The 27,852-nt window shown below is 41.4% G+C and overlaps 1 protein-coding gene across 1 annotated transcript in view; it reads left to right on the forward strand.

Annotated features, from left to right (window-relative positions):
- Positions 1-27,852, forward strand: part of OAS3 (2'-5'-oligoadenylate synthetase 3) — a 45,959-nt gene that overhangs the window by 13,870 nt on the left and 4,237 nt on the right. Inside the window, 12 exon segments of the mRNA XM_031948572.1 lie at positions 687-926; positions 2,576-2,858; positions 4,310-4,485; positions 5,038-5,291; positions 5,798-5,951; positions 7,038-7,403; positions 9,351-9,633; positions 13,260-13,435; positions 14,843-15,090; positions 16,459-16,603; positions 17,157-17,330; positions 25,481-25,763. Coding sequence (XP_031804432.1) covers positions 687-926; positions 2,576-2,858; positions 4,310-4,485; positions 5,038-5,291; positions 5,798-5,951; positions 7,038-7,403; positions 9,351-9,633; positions 13,260-13,435; positions 14,843-15,090; positions 16,459-16,603; positions 17,157-17,330; positions 25,481-25,763 — 2,782 coding nt within the window.

Raw genomic sequence — 27,852 nt, forward strand, 5'->3', positions numbered from 1 at the left:
GGCCAATTTCTGACTGATTATAATGATCAGTCCTGGTTTCAAAGCCCGGGGGCTCAAGATCACCCCCCTCCTCAGCTGGAAGAGGAGGATTTCGGGTGTCCTGTCAAGACTCAGAGCCTTTGTCAGCGGGTTGGGTTTTTCCTGAGGGCTCAGCGGCGGCACGAGCTGTGCTCTCCCTCATTTAGGGGCCCGGGCCGGGCAGGAGTTGGGCCAGAGCTGGAAGGGGAGGAGAGTTTCACCCAGAGGGAAAGGAGAGCAGGAGTACTGGAGAGCTCCGGAAGGATTCAGGCAGAAGGATAACTGGAAAGTAAGAGATGAGTAGAATTTAAGAAGAAGGTACGATTTCCTTCAAGCCGCAGATGTGCCGGGAAAAGGAGAGCCCAGTGACGTAGGTGGCGGTCCCCCCTCTCCCTAAGGCCCTTTCCTAGGAAACGCAGCGCTCTCGGTTTTGTTTCCTCTCCCTTCCCTTCATCCCCGCCTCTCCCTCCCGGCTCCAGCCTTCCTGCTCTTTCCGCCCGCATCAGCCAGGTCTGCCTCTCAGAGGAAACGAAACTAGCCTTCAGGGCCGGGAGCCGTCCCTCCCCTGCCAGCCAATGGGAGTCGAGAACGCCTTGGGCAGTCGCCCACCTGTGGGGGAGCGAGCCGAAAGGGAGTCTGGCCGCGATCTGCGAGAGGGGCCACTCTGAAGCCAGCCCGCGGCCCAGGAAGCTCAGGCCTCTCTCAGAACGCTGCGCGCGGAAAGCCGAGCCATGGGCCTGGCCGGGACGCCCGCCAGGGACCTGGACAAGTTTGTCCAGGAGGATCTCCTGCCGCACAGAGACTTCCTGGATCAGCTGAGCCAGGCGGTGAACACCATTTGCAAGGTGCTGCGGGAGAAGTGCTTCCAGAACTCCGCTTCCAGGGTCCGGGTGACCAAAGTCCTGAAGGTGAGTGGGGGGAGGCTCTTTGCGGAGCCCAAGGCAGGCCGGGGATCGGGGGCAAGAGCGCATGATCCGGGAGATCCTCGGAGGCTGGGGAGTCTCCGGCATAACGGATCAGCAGACAAGCAGTACTTAAAGTGCCTACTATGCACCAGTGGTAGATACTGAGGATAATTATTGAAGGAAACATCAAAATAGAGAAATATTTTAAAAGCAATGAGGGATATGCGAGGGGAGCAACACTGGAGAGAGAGCAGGAAAGGCCTCCAGGAGGAGGTGGTGTGGGATTTGACTAGAGCCTGGCACATAGAAGGTGCTTAATAAAAGTTTATTGAATGAAATTGGAAAAAAAAGAAGCCCACAATCCAGCTGTTTTCAGTGGCAGCTTTCAGCTGGACTGAAGGGAGGGAGCAGCAGGAAGGGGACAGTCGCAAGCCATTGTGGACACATCAGAAAGGGGATTTAAAGTCAGTTACCTTAATTCTGGAAGGGGAATATGGACCGGGTCTGGGAAGGACTTTACCTTCACGGAGATCCGGGCTGGAAACCTGCTGGCAGAACCATCCCCAGAGCTTGAGCCTCCGGTTCTCTGCCCAGGAGGACGCTGGAGATTCCAGCAGGTAACTTTGTGACAGACTAGAGGCAATGGGGACTCCTGAAGCTTCTGCAGCAGGGGGATGATAGGTCACTTTGTCAGCTGTGGGGGGAATAAACTGGAGAGGGCAGAGTTTTGAGGCTGAGAGACCAGTTTGAGGGACTTTAGAATAGTCCAGGCAAGAGGTGATGAGGGTCTGAACTAGAGGGGTAAAACACTGAACTAAGGGATAAAGAAGGGGCAATGTCACAGAGATGGAATTGGCAAATTTTGGCAGCTGATTCGATATGGTGGAGGGAGGGAATGAGAGACACAGTCCTTTCCATGGAACAGCAGAAAGAGCTCTGGACCCGGGACCCAGGAGCCCTGGATTCTGGACTCGGATCTGAAGCACAGAATATTTGAGCAAGAAGGGTGCTTAGAGATCATTTAGGCCAACTCTTCCTTTGATGGGCTGGTAAACTGACATGGAAGGAAGCCCCCCAAGTGCATAATAACAAGGCCAGGGATTAGAACCTAGGGTCACTGACCAAATCACTTCCCCAATCTGGGACTCAGTTTCCCCAGCTGTAAAACAGGGATGATATTGCCTGCCTACCTCAAAAGGGTTGAAGTTAGAACCATTTTGAAAACAACCTGTTATTACACAGATGCCAGAACCAGACAGCATGGCATCCATGGTACCATGACAACATGGCAGTAAGTTCTGAAACTTACTACTTCTATAAAAAGAGTCACTGCTTCTCTCTGACTTTTGGTTTCTTCATCTATATGAGAAGAGAAGTTGGGTTAGATCATAAGATTATAAATTTAGAACAGAAAGAGACTTTAGAGTCATCTAATTCATTTCCCTCACTTTAAAGAATGGGAAATTCAGTCCCGAACAGAGAGGTGGATTGTCCAAAGTCATAGAGATAGCAGAGCCAAAGGAGATTTGAATCCACTTCTATTATCTCCAAATCTAAGACTTTACCCATTAAACTACATTGATTCTCAAGAATCCCCTCCAACTCTGCAGAGATCCCAAAATCCCAATATATTGGTCTTGTTTCCCCCTCAGGGTGGCTCCTATGGCCGGGGCACGGTCCTGAGAGGCGGCTCTGATGCAGACCTTGTCGTGTTCCTCAGCTGCTTCAAGGCCTTTGCCGACCAAGGGGCCTGGCAGCCAGAGAGCTTCACGGAGATCCGGGCACAGCTGGAAGCCTGCTGGCAGAACCATCCCCAGAGCTTGAGTCTTCAGTTCCCTGCCCAGAAGGATGCTCGAGCTTTGAGATTCCGACTCATGTCGGCGACACAACACAACTGGATGGACGTGTCCCTGAGGACTGCCTTTGATGCCCTGGGTGAGTCTAATCTTACAAAGGTGACAGAATTGGGACTATAGACTAAGGAGCACTCAGAGTCCTTAGAGAGTTAATCTGGCCACCTTCTCCTTCTTCTTCCATGACCTAGACCTTCATTAGCTGGCATCATGTACAATAAATAGCTAGAATTAGAATTTGTAAAGTGCTTTACACATGGAACTCCTTTGGTCCTCACAAAGATCCTTGGAGATGGGATCTATTATTATCTCCATTTTACAAAGAAGACACCCGAAGCACAGAAGTAAAATGATTTGTTCAAAGTCACACAGCTCATAAGTCACTGAGGCAGTAGTAGAACTCGGGTCTTCCCCACTCCATGATCTACTCTCTATCTATGGCATCACTTAGCTACCTAATGAAACTGCTCGAGTAAGTCCCCCGTCTCTCACTCTACTGTGTGAAACAAAGGAAGGAACCTCAGGTACGTTTCCAGGAGGAAAAGACATCTCATCCCAGAGACGAGACTTGCTCTGGACTGGTCCCCTCACTTGCTCTCCAAGATTGGGTCCCCAGGTGATTGTTACCCCTGTGGACAGCTACTCCTACTCCTGAATTCTCCTTTCACTAAATATGGGATGGTAAGAAGAGTTGGTACAAGATACTCCCCAACCTCCAACCCCAGGGTATACTCTCCCATGAATACACACAATGTCTTTGGGAAGAGAGGAAAAGGGTCATAAAGCATACACTTAGCACACTGGGCAAAGGCAATTCAATATGTCTTGGTCGGGAGCATTCAGAATGCCTTCAGGTGGACTTCCAGGAGCTGCTCCTTTCCTAAGTCTATAACTAAACTCTCTTTTCTGCTCCAAGGCTCATACTCCTTAAAGCTACTTCCCCACTCTATCTAATCATATTTTTCCAGGTTCAATATCTGTATGTGTTTCTGTATTTTCTCCAAACTGAGTCTATTTATTGTCCTTCATTCTCAAAAAGGACAACAGGAGGGGGCTGTCTTGATGTGTGAGTGAATTAAATTTAACTGAGGCAGGGCTGTACAAAATCATCTGCCTGACTCTTATAGCTTTGGGGCAGATGTTTCTTCTGTAATGTCACAGGTTGCTTTAAGCATCCAATGGCCAAGCCCCTAGGATCCTTGAGCTGATTTAAAGGACTTACTCTGATTGCATTTGGGGATTTCTGTGATTTTACCAACCAAGGTGGGAAAGTTTTGCCATATAAGTACCCTTTGTGTCCTGGGACAGATCCCCAATGTTGGACCTCAGTAAGCTCATCTATAAAATGAGAGCCTAGAAGTTCCTCAGCTTTAAAGTTTCAGATTTCTAGAGAGTCTTCTTTGAAGGCTTCAGACAGGCCATTCTTCCCATGTGGACTCAACCCATTGTGACTAGAATCCATGACCTCTCAGGTGTATTCCCAGCACCGGGCAGGACACAAGATAAAGCAATCTCAGTGTCATTTCCTTACAGGACAGCTCAGATCGGACTCCAAGCCCAGTCCCCAGGTCTATGCAGACCTTATTAACTGTGGGTCCCCAGCTGGTACGTACACTGCCTGTTTCACCGATCTGAGGAGGCACTTTGTCAACACTCGCCCCTGCAAGCTGAAGAATTTGATCCTCTTGGTCAAGCACTGGTACCTTCTGGTGGGTGAGAACCACCCACCTCTCGTCCCCTGTTGTCCCTTCCTGTATGGTCCCCAACACCTTTGGAAGCTCTGTCTGCACTGGGTATCTTCTAGAGGCAGATTCTCTCTAATGAGGTTGCCAGCTCCCTTGGGGGAGGAGTTGATGATTTTTCCTTTCTGTGGTCCCAGGCTCTGTCAGCCTACCTATCTCCCAAATCTTCCCTCTATCTCCATCCATTACTATTTCTGTAATCCAGTCTCTTCAATGATCCTGTCCTTCACCTAATCCTAATGCTGACCTTACTGGTCTCTAATCCTGATTTTATTACAATATATCCCATCTACTTGTAGGGGATGGGGGGGGGGGCAGGCCTTAATATGTTTGAAGAGAGAATTGACATTGGAATATGGGACTATGAACTAAGATCCAACTGGTTTCCCAATTAGGAGCAGTAAAATTTGTTGGATTTCAGAAAATAAGGAGAAGGGAAGATAAGCTGGTCCATTAGCAGCAAAACCCTGTAACACTATGTTAAAGATTCCATAACCCCTCTTGATTTTGATTATTCAGGTGACTGAGACTCATCAAAAGAAGCTTCAATCAACAAAGGCTTCTCTGCCCCCAGTCTATGCTCTGGAACTCCTAACCATCTATGCCTGGGAAAAGGGGTGTGGGAAAGCAAAGTTCAACATTGCTGAAGGCTTCAGAACGGTGCTGGGGCTAATTCAGAAATACCAGGAGCTCTGTATTTACTGGGAAGTCAACTACAGCTTTGAGGATGAAATTGTTGGGCCCTTCCTAAGAAACCAGCTCAAGAAACCCAGGTACCCATCATGCTCAGTCTCCTATAGAAAACAATTGTGTGAGAGTCAATGTTTTCTGGAGCCCCTTCCTCCTTAAATCTATGATTCTCCTCTGGAGTGGGGTGTTCAGTGGGGAAGGCTGGCTTCTTTTTTTTAATTAAAGCTTTTTATTTTCAAAATGTATGCATGGATAATTTTCAATATTCACCCTTGCAAAATCTCGTGTTCCAAATTTTTCCCTCCCCTAGACAGCGAGTAATCCAGTATATGTTAAACATGTGCAATTCCTCTATACAAATTTCCACAATTATCTGAAAAATCAGATCAAAAAGGAAGAAATGAGAAAGAACACAAAAAGCAAGCAAACAACAACAAAAAGAGTGAGAATGCTATGTTGTAATCCATACTCAGTCCCCACAGTCTCTCTCTGGGTGCAGATGGCTCTCTCCATCACAAGACCATTGGAACTTTGAAGGCTTCTTCTTTTTTCTGCTGATCTGACCTCCTCTATCCCTTGGGAATTACAGACCTGTGATCTTGGACCCTGCTGATCCAACCTGGGATGTAGGACGTAGAAATGGTCAGAACTGGGACCTGCTGGCCCAGGAAGCTAAGTCTTGCTTGTCTTATCCCTGTTTCGTACAAGGAGATGGCTCCCCTGTACAACCCTGGTGCGCTCTGGTGAGTTCAAAAGTGTGAGAGAGTCACTGTGAGCTACTGAGATCACTTCTGTACACAATACTTCCTCATTTTTATTCATTCAATTAGAATGTGTTAAATACCTAATACATTAGCTGCTGAGGAGCCAAAGATAAAAAAAATAAATAAAACAAACAAACAAACAAAAAAAAACCAGCCAGCCTCCAAGGAGCTAAAATTAAACTGTCTTGTGAAAAAAAGTATACATAGAAAAGACAAAATAGAGATAAGGCAATTTTGAGGAGGAGGATGCTGGCATCTGTGGAGATTAGGGAAGTGGCCATTGATTCACCAGAGAAGCAAAGGAAGTGGGGCATCCAAGAAGAGGGAAAGAGAGAGTGTTTCAATTGGCTTGAGAGACACCCTAAACAAAGGTTGAGAGGGAAAATGGAACATCTGTACAATAAAGAACATGGAAATGAGCTTGCCTAATGCCTGAGGACCAGAACAAAGGATCTCCCCCAAAGAGATGAGTCTGAGTCCTTTTCACTCATTTTTATTGATTTATACAGTATTTAAACAGGTATCTTTTAGTCTAAGCTGATTTTCTGGATGAGAAAATTACTCCCAGAAAGGGAAGGGATTTGTTCAGAATGACCCATTGATTTTGCAAAGCCAGGAGTCACACCCAGGGCTCTTGCTTTGTATGTGGGGGTCTGGGGGGGGCACAGTGGATGTCAAGGTCTGGTTCTATACAAAGTGTTCTTTTGAAAACTGAGTTTCAGTCAATGTGAATGAGAGAGGGAGTATTCAAGAAATCATGTAGCCAAGAAGATGGAGGTAGAAGAGAACAGTGAGAGCTCTATCTTAGCCAGAGAGGAGAATAGAAGGAGAGACCACCAGCATAAATTGAGTTAGATTGTAAAAGGCCTTGAATGCCATAAAAGAGAGCTTGGACCTTATTTCTAGACAATTGGGAGTCCTTGGCAAGTACACAAATGGGAGGATGTTGTGGACTCAGCTCTTTGGCTCTGGAAGCCAGTGCAAGGCAAACTGAGAATAGCTTGGGGAAGGTGTGCAGAGACAAAAAAAAATAAATCTGAGAAAGACTTTTTTGTGGACTTTTAGGGACTTCTGGCTCTAAGAACAGAAAGTAAAGTAGGAGATCGTGTGGAGAAGGAAAATGGGGTGCCAAGGAGTAATGGCAGCTGTGCAAATACCATCCCTAAAAGTCCAGGATCCTCAAACGGAGAGACATCCAAGCAGAAGCCTGACCCTGGGAGGACTACCAAAAATGCTGATCCCAACAGGACAGACCTAACTCTTTACCACATCCCAGCCAAAGACCTGGATAAGTTTATACAGAGTTTTCTCCAACCTGATTCAGGTTTCCAGGAGCAGATGGGAAAAATCACAGACATGATCTTCAAGTGCCTCCGGGAAAAATGCTTCCGAGCATCTTCTCCCACCATTCGGGTGCTGAGGGCCAGTAAGGTGAAAAGGCCATGAGAAAGGGAGGGAAGGACACACAGGGGAAAGTAAGAAATCTTTGTTCTGTCTACTTTGAGAGGAACCCTTTACAAGACAACCAGAGGGACAGTGAGAAAGACATACACAGAGACAGAGACAGAGCCACACCCAGAGACATACAGAGACAGAGAGGGAGAGAAACAGAGACAGATTCACACAAAGAGAAACAAAGACAGAGACAGAAACACAGAAACAAACACACACAGACACAGACAGATACACAGAGACAGAGAGGTATAAGACATAGAGGCACACAGAGACAGACATACAGAGACAGAGGGAGAGAAAGACACAGAGACAGAGGGAGAGAGAAACAGAGACAGATTTACACAAAGGGAAACAAAGACAGAAATAGAGACTCACAGACACAGACAGATACACAGGGACAGAGGAGAGAAAGACAGAGACACACAGAGAGAGATATAGAGACAGACATACAGAGACAGAGAGGGAGAGAAAGACATAGAGACAGAGACATACAGAGAGACAAACAGAAACAGAGAGGAAGAGAAACAGAGACAGATTCACACAAAGAGAAACAAAGACAGAGACACAGAGAGAGACACACACACAGACACAGACAGACATACAGAGACAGGGAGAGAAAGACATAGAAACAGAGACAGAGACATACAAAGAGAAACAAAGACAGAGACAGAATTGGAGGAAGAGGCAGAAAGAGACAGAGACAGAGAACATTATATAATGGGGCAGCTAGAGGTACCAGAGTACATGGTGTACTAGACCTAAAGCTAAGAAAACTCATCCTCTTGAGTTCAAATCCAGCCTCAGACACTTACTAGCTGTGTGACCCTAAGCAAATCACTTCATCCTGTTTGCCTAAGTTTCCTCATCTGTAAAATGAGCTGGAGATTTAAACCATTCCAGCATCTTGATCAAGAAAACCCCAAAAGGGGTGATGAAGGATCAGACATGATTAAAAAGTTGCCATTAACAAGATTTGCTCTTATATGATATTCTAGCCTCGTGCAGCCTACCAGACAGCAATTTTTGGACACTTTGAGTATTGATCACCAGTATTCTTAGTTTTCTTCTTACTCTAACGATCTCTTTCTTGGACAAGACCTCTGATTTTATTAGTATAGGAAGCCTCTTTGGGAGGAAACTTCCTCTTGTAATTCCTTATCTTAGAAAACCACCTAGAATGGGGCTTCTTAAACTTTTTCTACTCACAATCCCCTTGTGCCCAAGAAATTTTTATGTGAGGACAGCTAGATGGTGTGGTGAAAGTTGGGAAGACATGAATTCAAATCCTGCCTCAGACACTTAACACTTTCTAGTTGTGTAACTCTGGGCGATTCATTTAACCCCAAATACCGGGGAAAAAAAAGACAAAGACAAATTTTTGCATGGCCCTGGGTATAAATCACAGTTTCAAGACCCCCACATTCAGTTGTGGGACCCCATAGCGAGCTGCAATTCATAGTTTAAGAAGCTGGGACCTAGAACACTGAGGGATTGAGGGGCTCAGGATGGAAGAGCCAGAAGGTGTCCAGAGCTTAAACCCTGCTTTTTCTTACTCTGAGGCCAGCCTTGCAGCTGTTTCCCTGCTCCAGAGATCACTTCAACTGTCATATTTTGAGGATGACCCTGACTCTAGACTGGACCAGACTAGGACCCAAATGGAAGGAGGCTACAGCTGTGGGCTGCCCTGGAGGATCGAGGGAGGGGAATGGACTAGGTGAACTTGTTCCCAAAGAAAATAGTAGCTGCCTACTCAGTACCAGCTCTCTAGGGGAAATCATGAGTTTGGAGCACAAGAAGCCAAGAGATGGCTGTTTAGTGGATCCTTCTCCCTTCTCTAATTGATTTGGGGGCCTTCTAGGTAGGAGTCTACATGAGGGCTCCAAGCTTGGGGAAATTACAGGGCTGCTCTTGTCTCCCCCTCAGGGTGGCTCCTATGGCCGGGGCACGGTCCTGAGAAGTGGCTCTGATGCGGACCTTGTCGTGTTCCTCAGCTGCTTCAAGGCCTTTGCTGACCAAGAGGCCTGGCAGCCAGAGAGCTTCACGGAGATCCAGGCCCAGCTGGAAGCCTGCTGGCAGAACCATCCCCAGAGCTTCAGCCTCCAGTTCTCTGCCCAGGAGGATGCTCGAGCTTTGAGATTCCAACTCGTGTCGGCGACACTCCACAACTGGATGGACGTGTCCTTGAGGCCTGCCTTTGATGCCCTGGGTGAGTGCATGGGGAGTGGAGGTAGCAACCTGCAAGGGAACCAAACAGGAAACTGCTGTGTCTGAACTCTGGAGCTCTCTATAAATGTCCCCCCTTTTCCTCCACTGGAGTTATCAGGGGGGCTGCTATATTTTATTAGGTAAACTTGATAAATCAATTCAGGCTCTGTGCTCTCTTATGTATAATAGTCATAATAATTGCAATTAGTTATGTAATACTTTTCAAATTACATTACATATATATTCTCATTTGATCATAGAATATAAGGGCTAAGAATGGCTTTAGAATGCTAAATAGCTGAGCTGGGAAGGGTCTGAGAACAGAGAATATCAGAGCTGGAAGAAGTCTTAGAACTGAGAATGTCAGAATTGGGAGGGGCCTTAGAACACGTAATATTTTCAATTAGGGCATCTTTTGTTTCAATTAGGGCATCCACTGGTCATTGTAAGGATGTTATCTCAGGCAAACTGAGACCTGGAAAGGACCTTAATTTTAAAAGGGCAAGGTCACCCACTGGATCTTGGTAATTGCCAGATACCCTGAATTTTATCTGGCCATTTCACCCTGATGACTCTGGAGGAGAGAAGGAGGCTAAGGAAATCATGCCTCGCTAACTTCCTTAAATCTAGTTCATGCACAACTCAAGACATCATTGTTTCTCATTGGTCCTCTTTGAGAAGGAAGGATAAAGGCAATGCCTTTGGAGATGTCTTATATTTAATTAATTATTGAATTAGGACCAAACTTTCCCCCCTTTCCTCTTCATCCACAAATGAACTAATACAGGAAAACTTTCTTAAAGATTTACCCAAGCCAAGATCTAATCAGAAAGTAAAAGAAATTCTAAATTTAGGATAATGGGTGTATTCCTGCTTGTTTCATTTGCTCGTATAGATCTTGAGAAAGTGTGGGTTCTCCCTAACATCAAGACAAGTGACACGGAAATTGATGTCTCTGACCAAGATTTGAATGACCTAATTTATGTACCACAACTAGCCCATCTCCCATTTGAATAACCAATCAGAAATGATCAAGCATCCCTCAAGAACATCTCCTATTCGAAGATGTCACATATAAGCTGTGACACCTTATCTATAAGATGTGACACCATCACCATCAGCGGTCTTTGGTCTAAGAGAGACAACCAAATGACTGTCCTTTTATTAATAACTTGCTGACCTTATTAATAAAATTATTAAATTACCCAGAAACTATGCCTCTGGAACTTTTTAATCACCACAGGGAGCATCTAGTCAAAGAGAGGAAATTGCTTAATTATCACTGAATTGTACATTTCTATTATTCATTTAACTATTCAAAGCTCTTTTTTTGTGCACTCCGGCAACATGTTTATATCATTTGATCCTCACAATCTCTATCAGAACAGGGAACTGATATATTAGTGAGCATGAGAAACAAAGACTTCATATTTCTTGATGGCTGGCCAAGGATAGAGATGGGAAATAGTAGTTTTCCAACAGAGTTGCCCTCCGTGTTTATCTGTCCAATGAATCTTCATACCAAATGCCTTTCCTCCATCAAATTTATCAGTTATCTTATAATACCCAACTCCTCTGTGCTCTCCCAACACTGTGTCCCATAACTTCTCTGTGGCTCTCTTCTCCAAGGCAAGCTGGAAGGCAGAAGTTGGGGAGAGCTGAGTAATCCTTAATAGAAACTTGAGATAATTCCCAGAATCACAAAAGTTGAGTGAGAGACAGTAGGGATGTCAGTGGACATGTACTCTCACCCATACATCCTGAGAATCATCACAACAGCACACCTAACAAATAGTCATCGACCCTTGGCTCCAAACTCTCCAAAGATGATGTAGCCTTAGTCCCTCAGAGCCCCTGTTCTACAATGGCTCAGCTCTCATTGTTGAAAGGCTTGACCTTTTTGCAGTTCCTCCTAGCTGAGGAATCAGCAGAGCTGCTGGCTCTGCCATTTGGGGCCAACTGGAATGAATCCCTCGTCCATAGGATAATCCTTCAAATACTTGGAGAAGCTGTCATTTTCCTGGTCTTCCACTCCCAGATATCTTCTCTCCAGGCTAATCATGACCAGTTTCATTAATAGATTTTCATATATGGATTCAAGGCCCTTCATCATTCTGATTCCTCAATTCTGGTGACTCAACTCAGTGTCTGGAACATAGTAGGTGCTTACTAAATGATAATTGACTGACTGAAGTCCTACTTAACATCCCTCTCCAACTATGGTCCTCAGAATGTAACTCGGTAGTGTTACCCCTCCCAGTTCTGACATTCTCAGTTCTATGACTTCTTCCATCTCTGACATTCTCGGTTCTAAGGTCCCTCCCAGCTTTGACATTCCCTGTTCTCAGACCCTTCCCAGCTCAGCTATTTAGCATTTTAAAGGTAGAGTGCAGTGGGATGCCAATTCCCTATTCCTGGAAGCTAAGTCCCTTTGAATGCAGCCCCAAATCAATTTGTTTTGAGGGTGGACACATCACACTCCTAATTCCTGTCCATTAAAACTTCCGACCCTTTTTTAGAATTGCCAGATGACCAACCAGGTTTCTCCCCTTCTTGTATTTGTGAAGCTGACTTCTTGCGCCACTATATCAGATTATGCTTATTGAATTTTATCCTTTAAAGATTTTATTTTAATTTATTTTTATTCTGAATTTATCAAACACCAAATGAAGAATTTAAGTAGTGCAGTGAATAGGTCATAGCACTAGGAATCAAGAAGACATGAGTTTAAATCCCATCTTGGATCCTGGGTTAAGTCACTTAAAACACTTAAAATGTGCCTCAATTTCCTCATCTATAAAATGGGGCTTATAATAATAGTATCTATTTCCCAGGATTGTCATGAGAATTAAATGAGTTAACATGTGTAAAGAGCTTTCTAAACTTTTAAGTGTTATATCAATGCTGGCTACTATTATAATTAATAATAAATAAAATGGGCTCTCCCTTAATAGAACAGAAAAGGATTATGCAGAAAACCCTAGCTCTCTATTATGTGAAATTTGCTTGTCTTTGTTTAAGAACATGATTCTGACTTTTATATTATTAGATTCAGCCCAGTTCTCGTAGCCTTTCTAGATCCTTAGAGATCTTGGACCTGCCATCTTGTGTGTTAGCTGTTAAAGACATCCCTGATAGAACACATCTACACATTTGATGAGCTGACCAACTCTTCCTTTATTCAACTGACTGATAAAAATTCCAGAACTCTTCCCAGTCTCCAGTAGAATTAAACCTGGACTTATGAGGCTATGCTATGCTGCCTCCCTTTGATCATAGAACAGAGCCTCAGAGTCTCTTTGTCCATCTGTGGATTGATCTTTCCTTGGACTATTGACAAGATGGTACCATGAAAGAAACATTGGATTTAGGGACAAATCACTTCTGATCTGTGAAAGGAAGGAATCCTAAGAGATAATCTCTAAGATCTCTTCTAGCTCTAGCAGCCTTTTTTCTCACACCTTCCCTATTGGCCCTCTGATTAGGAGCAAGGTGGAGGTGGATAGGACAGTCCATTGGCCCAGAGTTGGGAAACTGACTTCCCTATGTCTTTGGAGTCTCCACCCTAAGAGAGAAAGCCAGGCTAATTTGTGGCAAAGAGGCAATATGTGTGTTATTTCTTCACAGGGCCTCTCAATCCTGGCTCCAAACCTAGACCTCAGGTCTATGTAGACCTCATAAACAATGGCTCTCCAGCAGGCACCTACTCCACGTGTTTTACTGAACTCCAGAGGGATTTTGTCAACAGTCGCCCCTGTAAGCTAAAGAGTCTCATCCTTCTAGTGAAACACTGGTACCAGCAGGTGAGACCTGTGACACATTAGCACTGTGACAAACAATCCCTGTAATTTGAACTATTAGAATCAAATCTCTAAACTGTTTTCTTTTCTTTTCTTTTTTTTTTTTTAAGGGAAAGGCTTTCATTTATCCCCATTACAGATAGTGCTTGTCAGTTTTAGATACAGACTATTTATTATTTTAAGGAAATTATATTTATTCCTCTGCTTTCTAGCATTTTAATAAAAATGGGCATTACATTTTGTCAAAAAATGCATCTATCAAAATAATTGTGATTTTTGTTGTTTTATTATTAATGTAGTCAATCATGTTTACAATTTTCCGATATTGAACTTAATATTGAATTGAACCTAAATGAACCTAATTCCCTATCCTGGGGAAAAAACCCAGTCTGGTCATAGTGTATGATCTTCATGATATATTGCTGTAATGTCCTTGCTAGTATTTTATTTAAATGTTTTGCATTGATATTCATTAGGGAAATTTGTCTATGTTTTACTCCTCTGTTTTGACTTTCTCTGTTTTAAGTATCAAGATTATATTTGTGTCCAGAAGAAATTTGGTAGTACTTCTTTACCTATGTTTCAAACAGTTTATGTGATATAGAAATTCTTTATTCTTTAAGTATTTGGTAGGATTTGCTCATAAATCCATTAGGTCCTTAGTTGTTATTATTTTCTTTAAAAAAGTTCATTTATGGTTTATTCTTTTTCTTTTCTAAGATTGGATTATTTAAGCATTTTATTTCCTATTATGTTAATCTGGACAATTGATATTTTTGTAAATATTAATCTATTTTTTTGATTGTCAGTTTTATTGGCATAGTTAGGCAAAATCATTCCTATTAATTGTTTTTATTTCATCTTTACTGGTTGTGAAATCACTTTTTTCATTTTTAATGCTGATAATTTGGTTTTCTTCTTTCTTATTTTAATCAAATTAGCCAATGATTTATCTTTTTTGTTGTTGAATTTTGTCTCCTCCCCTACACCCCAAAAAACAAAACCAGCTCCTTCCTTTATTAGTTCAATCGTGTTTTTTTTTTTTTGCTTTCAATTTTGTTCATCTCTCCTTTGATTTTTAGTATTTTTAATTTCTAATATGATAAGTACTGATAGATATAATCCATATAAATGGCAGCTTTTGGAGAGTCCTCAATAATTTTTAAGTGTTCACAGGGGTGGGTCCTGAGACTATGCCCACTGATAAAAATATCAACTTTGACCCTCATAACAACCCTTTGAGAGTATATATCAGGTTTCATTCCTGTTTTATTTATCAATTTTACTTCTTCAACTATAACATAAGTTCCTAAGAGCAGGAATTCTGTCTTCTTTTCTGTTACCTGTAGTACCCAACATGGGATGAGCTATAAAGACATGTGAATTAATTGACTAATTTGGGTTCAATAGGTTGCATCTGAGGACAAGGCAGGACAAGATGATGAGTGTTTACCTCCAGTCTATGCCCTGGAACTTTTGACTATTTACGCCTGGGAGCGAGCAGGCAAGAAAAACAAATTCCACATGGCTGAAGGCTTCCTGACGGTCCTGGGCCTAATCCGGGACTACCAGCAGCTCTGCATCTACTGGACAATCAACTATGACTTTGAAGATAAGACTATCAGGAAGTGCCTGCAAAAACAGCTGCAGAAGCCCAGGTACCAAGTCTTCTATCTCCTACTTCCCAGGACTCCTCACTTTACTCCCCCAGAGTTGAAGGCCATGTCTGCCAAGAACCCAGAATCTTTTCCGCTATATGGCAAAGGCAAGTCAGCATCAGAATTAGGCAGTATTGGGAAGAAAGCAAGATTGTTTGAAGGCAATGGAGCTAATCACTCTTCTCCATTGCCTTTAAACAACCTTGCTTTCTTCCCTTTATATAGTGTTTTAAGGCTTGTGAAATGCTTTCCATATATTTTCTCATTTGATCCTCATAGCAACCCTATCAAATAGGTGCCATTATTCCCTTTTTACAGATAAAGGTTAAGGGATTTGTCCTGGATCACATGACTTTTCTAAGGTAGAATTTTTAAATTTTAACTTAAAACATTTAAAAAATAATAATAACTTTTTGTTTTTAAAATAGATGCAAAGATAATTTTCAACATTCACTTTTGCAAAACCTTGTGTTCCAAATTTTTCTCCCACTCTTTCCCCTAGACAGCAAGTAAGCCAATATATGTTAAACATGTGCAATTCTTCTATATGTATTTCCACAATTATCATGCTGCACAAGAAAAATCAGATCAAAAAGGAAAAAATGAGAAAGAAAAACAAACAAAGAAACAAAGAAACAACAACAACAAAGGTGAAAATACTATGTTGTGATCCACATTCAGTCTCCATAGTTCTCTCTCTGCATTTGGATGGCTTTTTCCACCATGAGACTATTAGAATGGCCTTGAATCACCTCATTGTTGAAAACAGCCAAGTCCATCACAGTTGATCATCACATGATCTTCTTGTTACTGTGTACAATGTTCTCTTGGTTCTATTCACTTCACTTAGCATCAGTTTATTTAAGTCTCTCTAGACCTGTCTGAAATCATCCTGCTGGTCATTTCTTATGGAAAAATTATATTCCACTAAAGCAGAATTTCAATTCAGGTCTCCCTGACATCAAATTCATCAATTTTTGCACTGTAACAATGAGTTGTACTTCTCAAAGTCTTTCTCAAGGGATGTTCTGACTGGGGTCAATTATATTCCTAGTTCAGACCTTAATCCCTTCTGTTATGGGGAGTGCCTGATCTTTACTTTGGGGATGCTGTTCCATCAGTGAGTTTTAGTGGCTCATCTTGATTATTTGAGCACCTTGGGGGATGAATTCTGGAAGCAATTTTCTTTCAGGAATGAGCAGATGATGTCCAACTTAGCTATTTCTTCTGCAGTCCATTTTGTCCCAACCACCCCCACCTCATATTCCTTCTTCTTGTCCTTCCCTCCAGCCTGCCCTCTGCCTGCCTACTTAGTGCTATGGAGGGGAAGGCTTCCCCTTCATTTACTCTCTCTACTTCAAACCACAGGCCCCTGATCTTGGACCCAGCTGACCCAACCTGGAATGTGGGCCAGGGAAATTGGGAGAGGCTAGCCCAGGAAGCTGAAACCTGTGGGTGTCTGCCCTGCTTTGTAAATGGGGATGGTTCTCCAGTACAGCCATGGGATGTGATGGTAAGAGGAAGGACCTCTTCGAGGAATGGGAAGACTATGCTTCCTGCCCCAAACATTACTATCCTGATGACATCAGTTCTAATGGAGTGGTTCTGGGGGGGGGGGGATTGGCTAGACCATATATTCTTATTGCCATTTTGCAAGAGAGAAAACTAAACCTCAGAAGGACCCAATATCCCTAAGTTCCCGAATCCCCAGCTCAACACTGAAGAGAGACAGAGTCTTGGATGGTTTGGTTCGGTGCTGGTAGAAGGTAAATTGGGCTGCCTGGCTTTATTTGAGCTTTAGTTTTTTTTCATTTGTAGAAACCCTCCATCCACCCTCCCACTCAACCCTAGACCAAAGTACAGGTCAGCACGATATAGTGCTAAGAGCCCTAGCTCTGAAGTCAGAAGACCTCAGTTCAAATCCTCATGTTTGCTCTTGGGTGATTCCATTCACTTTTTTGAGTTTCAGTTTTGTCATCTGTCAAAATAAAGAGCTCAGTTGGCTTCCACAGTCCTTTCCAGCTCCGAGTCTCCAGTTCTTTGATCCCTGGTGTCTTTTCCTGCAGCCAGCCCTGCTTCAACAGACTCCATCTTGGCAGCTGGACAGTTTCATCAGCAAATTCCTCCAGCCCAACCGAGAATTCCTGGACCAGGTGAGCAGAGCTGTGGACATCATCTGTTCCTTCCTGAAAGAAAACTGCTTCCGGAATTCATCCACCAAGGTGCTCAAAATAGTCAAGGTGAGCCACTCACAGATGGAACAGGATCCCCAAAGTAAGGATCGGGCACTCCCCATAACAGAAGGGGTTAGGGTCCAAACTAGGAATACAGATGGTCCCAGTCAGTTCATCTGGGAGTTATAAGGGGAAAGAAGAGAAGAGAAGAAGCTTTTAAGTATCTGCTGTGTTCCAGGCACTGAACTAGGTAAGAACTTCACAAATATTCTCATATTAATTCTGGGAGGTAGATGCTAAGGCTATTCTCATTTTACAGATGAAGAAACTGAGGCGCACAGAGATGAAGTGACAAATAAAGAAACTAGATAACTTCTTTGAATGAGCAGGGATGAACCAAAGATAAGAGTAGATTGACCAGCTTTTCTAATTTACTGGGAGACTTCCTAGGAATCTCAGAGTTATTCTCCTTCACCCTTGCCCTACTCCATCCTATCCTCTGACCCCCCAGCTCCTGGATCAAGTTGTTTTCCTTTAGTGGATACCAGGGCACAGTGGGAAGTCAAGTTACCAAGTGGCCATGCCTAGACAGTGAACCACCTTCAAGGTCTCAGAAAAGATATAAAGTTCAGCTTTGATCCAGAGATGGGATAACTCCCAAGATCACTGGGGTCAGAACCAAGTACTGGGAGGAGAACCTTAGGGAATAGTGAAAAAGTCCTGGAGTGAAGATGGTTTGGGTTAAAATCCTTCTTCTGAAATTAACTAGCTATGTGATCTAGGATGAGTCATTTAAAATCTTAATCTTTCTTAATCTGTCAAATAAAGAGTATGAGACATAGTTTCTGGATGATTTATTAAATTTTTTTAATAAAGCCAGCAAATTATTAATGAAAAGATGGTCATTTAGCCATCTTTCCTGGACGAAAAACCCTCATAATGGCAGTTTATATAGATGTTCCCTGGCATTTTGGCACCCTTGGACTGAGAGATTAACTCTATAGCAAGATCACCCCCCAGCTTTGAGCAATCTATTCAAAGATTTATGGCCCACTCAAACATGAGCAGAACTCAAGAGCTATCCTTCCAGGTTGGGTCTTAGTCCAATCTCATTATCAGTAATGTCCTTTGAGAGATTAAACTTTAAAAATCAGGATTTTAGAAAAAAGGAAGAACTCCAAGTCATTGGTTATTAATAATCATTTCTCTTAGGAGGTTGGTGTAAAAGGTCTCTTCCAGAACATCTGAATAGCATAAGGAATGGCATAGGGGTTGGGTCAGGGGAAAACAGAATAGTCCCCAGAAGATGGGGTTCACACCAGTGCCTCCTGCTAGAGTTCCTTAGACCTTACCCCAACCTTTTCTCCACACAGACTCCATACAACCCATCCTTCTAGGAAGCCTTCCTTGACTCTGGGTTCAGATCCAACATTTTCCACTTTTGTGGCCTTAGGTATTACTTGCTGGGCCTAGGTTTCTCTCCCAGTAAAACGAGATAGGCAGGCTAGAATGAGTTCTGGAGTTTCTTTCATCTCTAGATCTGTGAACCTGTGATTTACTGACAGCCTTTGTCTGTATTTTTCTGTGGCACTCATACAGGGGTGAGCTGGAACCAGCTCATACCAGTTCTGAGAACTGATTGTTCATTTTTCTATGTGATCATTTACTCTTTGGAAATCAGCAAACACTGCAACTCAGAGCTCAATTTATTGTTTTATTGAGTGTCTAGATTTAAGAAAGTAATGGACAAAATGTTGATAATGCAGGTGAAATTTTTTTATTTAATAGTATTTTATTTTTCAATTACATTAAAAAAATCATTCAATTGTTTATGTAAGATTTTTGAGTTCCAAATTTCTTCTCCCTCTCTCCCTTACCTGCCTCTCCCCAAGAAGTAAAAAATCGGATATAGGTAAATACATACAATCATTTTAAACATATTTCCATATCGGTCATGTTGTGAAAGAAAAATGACAACAAAAGGGAAAAAATTATGAGAAAGAAAAAACAAACACAAAGGGTGAAAATAGTATGCTTTGATCCAAATTCAGTCCTCATAGTTCTTCCTCTGGATGTGGATGCCATTTTCCACCCCAAGTCTGTTGGAACTGTCTTGGATCACTGTTTTGCTGAAGGGAGCTAAGCCCATCACAGTTGATCAATGTACAATCTTGCTGTTGCCATGTACAATATTGTCCTGGTTTAATGCAGGTCAAATTTTTAAAAAGTGTTGAGGGTTAATTTTTTTGTGGGAAAGAGGGAAGCCAGTTAAATATTTTCTAGCACTCTCTTGTCACATCCTTGTCTGCTTGACATAATTATAGGAGAACCTGTCTTAAGGTATCACAATTGAAAGAAAGATGTTAATATTGTGATTACAGTTTTTATTATGCAATTATTTCTTTCTAGGACAAGGTAAATGTTGAATAAATAGAACACAAAGTAAATTCAAAATCTAGACAGACCAGGGTCAGTCAAAGAAAGTTCAACCACATGGGGGTCAGAACAACAGGATCACCTGATATGAAACTAATAAAGGGTCTGGGATCTTGCTGTTATAAAGTCCTTTAAACATCTCACTTTATCTCATTAGATTTTTGCATCAACCTTAGCTGGGAGGCAGAGTAGGGTTTCTTATCTCCATTTTACAGAAGTGGAAACTGAGACAGAGAGCATTTTAGTGACTTGCCCAAGGTCATATAACTAATAAGTTGAATGACCCATTCCAGAAGCCAGATCTACCCTATATCTAGTGCTCCTTCCTTTAAGGTAGGGTGGGAGTAGAATCAGCAGATTTTAAAAATCTTAATCTAGAATCTATGCCTTTATGAAGAAGAGGGACACAGAGCTTTGACAAAGAGCCAGAAGTAAGGCAGGATGATCAGGGCTATGTCCCAGGACAGAAAATTTGAAGAGCTGCTTTGGTCCTTATTCTCCATTACCAAAAAAAAAAAGTATAGGTACATCCTGGTATGGGGAGGAACCCTGTGAAAGATGGGGGGAAGAGGAAATGAAGGCTTCTACTGATTAAGCTTGCTTGTGTGACTCACAAAGTATCTCACAGGAGTTTCTTGGCTGAAGCAACATTGGTAAACTACTGGGTATTCTCTCACCCAGAAAGAATACTACAACTTAAGGACCAGAAGCAAGCTGGAAAATGAGCCCTCCTCCCACTTCTTGAACTGCTCATAGTGAAAAAATGTGGGGTCCTTCAGATTGTTAGGGGAGAAATATTTCTTTTTATGTGGTAGATTCTGGCTGCCAAAATAAATCTATCACAAATGAAGAAATTATAGAGGTAAGAAATCTAGATTTTCTTATACTTAAGCACAAACTCAGAAGCAGAAAAGTAACACTGGATCCAAATCTGGATTTTTATAGAGAATATTACATCAAAGAGACAAAGAATAATTTATTTTTATATATTGCAATCTCATATATTCTTTTAGGCTTCAAAAGTTTAATAGATAATAAGTGAAAGTTTAAATGAAAGCAAAAAAAAGATTCATAATCCCATGTTTCCTTTAATGTCATAAAGAACATATTTCAACAGAATCATAACATCAGCTATCCCATAGGGCAACAAACCTAAACAGTTTCCATAGATAAATTAAGTCAGGTTACAATCATACATGTAGGTGGCTCAGTGCATGGATCACCAGGCCTGAAGTCAGAAAGATGTAAGTTCTAATATGGACTCAGACACTTATTAGTTGAGTGACTCTGCAAAAGTCTCAGTTTTCTCATCTATAAAATGAAATGGAGAAGGAAATAGAAAAGCAGTCTAGCATCTTTGCCAAGAAAACCACAAATGGGGTAATGAAGAGTTGGACATGACCGAACAACACTTAGAGGGTTTATTAGAGAGCTACATGACTACAGGAGAATCCTTCATATCCAGAGATGACATGTCCTACATGTCAGAAGAATCCTTCTATTAATGACTAACTCATTTTGGGAAGCTCAAAGTCTCCTGATTTTTATTTAAGGAACATCTACTTCCTATTTAAGGAAACATCTTTATTTAAGGAACAAGTCTCCCATTAATTCTGTCATTTCATTAGTCATGTTTTTAGCCACATGACAGAGGCTTTCAGCTAACCAAAAGTTGCAGTAGAAATAGCTCTGAGCCTTGAATAATGAGATCCAATAAAAGAAATATAAAAATTTTCATAACAGTTTATGGAATTGTCATAACAAGTAGGGGTAAGACCTAGGAAAGAAACTAACACTATAGTTCCCTTTAAAAGCTAAAGTGTCCTGTATACACCTGTGCCTCCCCATCTCCTGGACCTCTTCTTTCTGTTGAAGTTTTGCTCTCATTGTCTTTTCCAACTTTCTTGCCAAGGAGAACCCTGGGAATCGTGAGTAGGCATTGGACCATGACTCAACTAGAGACCCCTCCTCCAAGCTCAAGTGCTTGTTTTGAGATCAGAGGTAGCTCTTCTGAAAAAGCTGGTGTCCTTAAGGAAAGCCAAATTTCTCCAGCCTGTCTGGGAAAAGGAGTAGACTGGTAGTTAAGACATCCAAGTTCTAGGTCTCTTTCCAACACAAATAGTAGGCTTCTGTTTCAAGAATAATTGTAATAACTAGGATTTATATAGCACTTTAATCTTTCCAAAGCACTTTACAAATATTATCTCATTTGATTCTTATAGCAACTCTAAGAGGTAGGTAGTATTAGTATGTCCATTTTATCACTGGGCAAATTGAGATGGACAGCAGTGAAGTAAGGGACACAGCCCTGATCGTTCTGCCTTAGTTCTGGCTCTGTGTCAAAACTAGATTTCCCTTTTCCTCATATAGGTATAGCCTCTAGATTAAAGGCAAAAGAATCCCTTGCCCATGGTTATACAGCTAGTAAACCTAAAGGGGACAGCTTGAACCTGTAGATAGAGCACTGGCCCTGGAGTTAGGAGGACCTGAGTTCAAGTCCAGTCTCAGACAGTTATCATTTCCTAGTTGTATAACCCTGAGCAAGTCATTTAACCCCAATTGCCTCCCCAAAATAAATAAATAAGATTTAGTAAGCATTTGAGGGGGGAATTGAATTCAGTTTTGACTCTAGGTACAACACTTTAAACACTTCCTCACAGAGGATCTTCTGTAAAACAAGAGGTTGGACAAATATACCAGTCTATTAAACCATTAGAATTGAGTTCCACTTAAATATTCTACCTCAGCTTGGTCCCAATTTCAGTAAAAGTAGAATGACTCTGGACAAGACATTTCCCTTTCTAGAGCTTCTCTAAAATAAACAAAACAAAACAAAACTATAACCAACTTTTATATTGATTCTGCAACAAGAACTTTTTCTCCATCAATTTCTTTTTTTTTTTTTTAAATAATAGCTTTTTATTTCCAAAATATATGCAAAGACATTCACTTGCAAAATCTTGTGTTCCTAAGTTTCCTTTTTCTCTTCCTTTTAGACCTCCCTTTAGACAGTAAATATGGGTTAAACATGTGCAATTCTTCTATGCATATTTCCACAATTATCATGCTGCACAAGAAAAATCAGTTCAAAAAGGGAAAAATGAAAAAAAAAAAAAAACCCACAAGCACACAATAATACAAAAGTGAAAATACTATGTTGTGATCCACACTCAGTCCCCATGATCCTCTCTCTGGATACAGATGGCTGTCTCCATGCCAAGTCTATTGGAATTGGCCTGAATCACCTCATTGTTGAAAAGAGTCACGTCCATAAGAGTTGATTATCACACAATCTTGTCGTTGCTGTGTACAATGTTTTTCTCTTGGTTCTACTAACTTTACTTAGGATCAATTAATGTAAGTCTTTCCAGATCTTTCCAAAATCATCCTGCTGACTGTTTCATATAGAATAATAATATTCCATAACATTCATATACCATAACTTATTCAGCCATTATTCAGATGATGGATATCCATCCACTCAGTTTCCAGTTCCTTGCCACTACAAAAAGGGTTGCTACAAACATTCCTTTTTTTTGCAAATGAAGGTCTTCTCCCCTTTTTTATGATCTCTTTGGGATTCAGACCCAATAGAGACACTGCTGGGTCAAGGGATAGGAACAGTCTGATAATCCTTTGGGCATAGCTCCATATTGCTCTCCAGAATGGTTGGATCAATTCACAACTTCATTAACAATGTATCAATGTCCCAGTTTTTTCACATCCCCTCCAAGATTTATCATTATCTTTTCCTATCATTTTGCCAGTCTGAGAGGTGTATAGTTGTACCTCAGAAAAGTCCTAATTTACAGCATTTTTTCATATGACTAGAAAGGGCTTTAATTTCTTCATCTGAAAATTGTATCTTCATATCCTTTGAGAATGGCTTATTTTCTTACAAATTGGAGTCAATTCTATATATGTTTTAGAAATGAGACCTTTAGTTTCAGTGGTCTTATGATGAAGAGAGTCATCTGCACCCAGAGAGAAGATTGTGGGAACTGAGTGTGAATCACAATATAGTATTTCCACTCTTTTTGTTGTTGTTTCCTTGCATTTTGTTTTCTTTTTTATTGTTCTTGTGCAGCATGATATTTGTGGAAATGCGTATAAAAGAATTGCACATGTTTAATATATATTGGATTACTTGCTGCCTAGGGGAAGGGGGAGAGGGAAGAGAGAGGGGAAATTTTGGAATACAAGGTTTCACAAGGGTGAATGTTGAAAATTATCTATGCATATATTTCAAAAATAAAAAAAATAATTAAAAAAATTTAAAAATAAAAATAAATAATGCTTAACTACTAACAACAACAAAAAAAAGAAGTAATGAGGCCATTATCAGAATCCTTGGATGTAAACTTCCTCCCTCATCCCCAGTTTTCTGCTTCCCTTCTCATCTTGGCTGCATTGATTTTGTTTGTACAAAATTTTTTAAAATTTGTTTTTTAGTTCTTCTTTGGCAATAAATTCTTTCCTTCTCCACAGATCTGAGAAGTAGACTATCCCTTGTTCTCCTAATTTGCTTACAGTATCACCCTGTATCTCTAAATCATGAACCCATTTTTTTTCTATGAAAAGTTTTCATTTCTCTCTCTTTTTTTAATTTAATAGCCTTTTATTTACAGGATATATGCATGGGTAACTTTACAGCATTAACAATTGCCAAACCTCTTGTTCCAATTTTTTACCTCTTACCCTCCCACCCCCTCCCCTAGATGGCAGGATGACCAGTAGATGTTAAATATATTAAAATATAAATTAGATACACAATAAGTATATGACCAAAACGTTATTTTGCTGTACAAAAAGAATCAGACTCTGAAATATTGTACAATTAGCTTGTGAAGGAAATCAAAAATGCAGGTGTGCATAAATATAGGGATTGGGAATTCAATGTAATGGTTTTTAGTCATCTCCCAGAGTTCTTTTTCTGGGCATAGCTAGTTCAGTTCATTACTGCTCCATTAGAAATGATTTGGTTGATCTCGTTGCTGAGGATGGCCAGGTCCATCAGAACTGGTCATCATATAGTATTGTTGTTGAAGTATATAATGATCTCCTGGTCCTGCTCATTTCACTCAGCATCAGTTCGTGTAAGTCTCTCCAGGCCTTTCTGAAATTATCCTGTTGGTCATTTCTTACAGAACAGTAATATTCCATAGTATTCATATACCACAATTTATTCAGCCATTCTCCAACTGATGGACATCCATTCAGTTTCCAGTTTTTAGCCACTACAAAAAGGGCTGCCACAAACATTCGTGCACATACAGGTCCCTTTCCCTTCTTTATAATCTCTTTGGGATATAATCCCAGTAGTAACACTGCTGGATCAAAGGGTATGCACAGTTTGATAACTTTTTGAGCATAGTCATGAACCCATTTTGACCTTATCTTGGTATAGAATTCCATCAATTTCTTAAGTCCAGAATACAAACAAACTGAACCAAGTCCTAATTTCTAGTGTTTGTCAATTTCTGAATTTTAAATGCTTACTGAAAATTTAACAATGGCCTTTCACAAGTTGTGCAAGCTGGCTCCTGCACACAACTGATATTGGGAAACTAATAAATGATCTCTCTCCCCGTGTTTTGATCTAAGATCTCTGCCCCTGGAGGCCATTATTCCAGGTTCTCTGTCCCCCACTGTGGGGCTGTGTAAACTCCCTACCAACTGTAGTTGTCTTTTGCCCACATGGCTCCAGTGGTGCAATGATCCCTGATCTAAGCTTGAGATCTGACATTTTCTCTTTTTCCCATGCTTCTTCCCCCATTCAGGGAGGCTCCTCTGCCAAGGGCACTGCCCTGTGAGGTCGATCTGATGCAGATCTCATAGTGTTCCTCAGCTGTTTTTGTGGATTCTCAGACCAAGGGACCAGCCGGGCAGAAATCATCACAGAAATCCGAACCCAGCTGGAAGCGTGCAGACAGGAAAAGCAGTTTGATGTGAAGTTTGAGATCTCCAAGTGGGAGAATCCCCGGGTACTCAGCTTCACCCTGACATCCAAGACTCTGGACTACAGCGTAGACTTCGATGTGCTTCCTGCCTTTAATGCTTTGGGTGAGCTGCTTTTAAAATAGAGGAGGGGCGTATCCCTCAGTCCTAATTTTCCCCATGAACTGGGCTCACTGCTAAGTGTTCTCACTTCTCGCATGGCCCCTAGCCCTTCTTTACCCATCAATGAATCCTGCCCAGGATTCTAAGAACTGAGCTGTTGCTTGTCTATTTTCAAATGTATTTTGAGGTAGTAATTCAATCCTAGTATTGCTGTGATTTAGGACTAATGTAACTTCTTCAAATTAAGCAATTGAACCTTGCAGCCAGGATTTTTTTTTCCTTCCCCTTTTCCTGAGGTTTCTCATGTGGACTTTTTCCCTTTCCTTCCCTTCTCCCCTCTCCCTCTCTGGTCATCTCAATGGAGCAAAAAAGCTGAAATATCTGGCTTCAAATCCTTCCTGAACCACTGAATGATCCTGGACAGATCTTTTAACTTTTCTAAACCTCAGTTTTCTAATCTATAAAATGTAACTTGTAATACCACCAAGGTTGTCATCAGGACCTCATAAGATACACGCACACACACATACACACACACACGCACACATGTATACACACAAATATACACACATTATATATATATATATATATATATATATATATATATATATGCATACATGTATGGAGACAGAGTGACAGACAGATCAATAGACCATATCTTCTCCACTCACACTGGTAGATTAGATCCCCAGAGGGCAGCTGACTATTACTTTCTCAGGAGTCCAGGAAAAATCCTGAGACTAGATGTCTTATACCATTATTCATAAGCTCCTACTGGTAATGTTTCCATCTACCAATCAGCCAATGATGTCAACTTTTAACAAAGATATTTACTGAGAAAGTATAGAAAAAATAGTCTGTATGAAACATTTCCCCCAAACTGGGGGCATATTTCCCACTGGATATGAAAGGTCCCTTGAAGAAAGTGGGCTCAGTCTAAAAAGTATATAGGTATTGAGGTACATATGCCTTATAAGGAAGCAAAGTGATACATCACATGAGCTGACTTTGAGAGAGCTTTTCTTCTATTGAGGAGGGCTCATTAAGGTCCCTTTGGGCACAATTTTTTCTATTGAGCCCTGAGAATCAGTACATTTCTCCCTGATTGAGGGAGTCACATACACTGAAATAGTTTCTTTCCTCAGATAGTTATTCTCCCTGTGTCCACCTGTGTCCTTCTGTATTTTCATCATTTCACTAAAATTGTTCTCTCCAATATTGCCAATGATCTCTAAGTTGCCAAATCTAATGGACTTCACTCAGTCTGCCTTCTTTTTGACCTTTTTGCAGCTTTTTCCACCATTGATCACTTTCTTCTATATTCTCAGGATATTCCTTTCTTCTGGTTCTCCTCCTCTTGCTTCTACTTAGTTTCCTTTGCTAAATCCTCTTTCAGATCATGCCCTCTTTCTATATGTGTCCCACAGGGACTCTCTTCTTTTGTATTATTTCGCCTATTGATCTCTTCACTCCCAGGGATTTAATTATCATCTCTGAGTGGATGGTTTTCAAATCTACCTATCTTTCTCAAACCTTTCTACTCACTCTAATTTTGTATCTCCCACTGCTTTTCAGATATCTCAAATTGGATATCCAGAAGTCCTCTTAAACTCAACTTGTCCCAAACCATACTCATTATCTAGACCCCTAAACCCTTTCTCACTCCAGTTTCCCCGATACCATGAAGGACAACATCACCCTTCAAGCCCCTCAGGCTCAAAATCTAGATGTTATTCTTGAATCATCACTATCTTTTACCCCTCGCGATCAATCTATTGATTTTAATTTTGCAACATTTCTGCAATATCCTCTTCTTTTCTCTGACCCTTTCATTAGTCTGGTCATTATTTCATGTCCAGACTATTGCAGTAGCCTGCTGATAGGCCTTCCTTCCTCAAATCTCTCACCACTCCAGACCATCCTCCATTCAACCACAAAGTGATTTTCCTAAAGTCAAGGTCTGATTATGTCACCACCATCACCCCTCAAACCTTCACTCAATAAACTCCAGTGGCTCCCTATTGCTTTCAGGAACAAATATGACCTAGTCCCTCCTATCTTTTCACTCTTCTTATACTTTACTCGCCAACAT

This window comes from Sarcophilus harrisii, chromosome 1 (assembly GCF_902635505.1).
Source record: "Sarcophilus harrisii chromosome 1, mSarHar1.11, whole genome shotgun sequence".
NCBI lineage: Eukaryota > Metazoa > Chordata > Mammalia > Dasyuromorphia > Dasyuridae > Sarcophilus > Sarcophilus harrisii.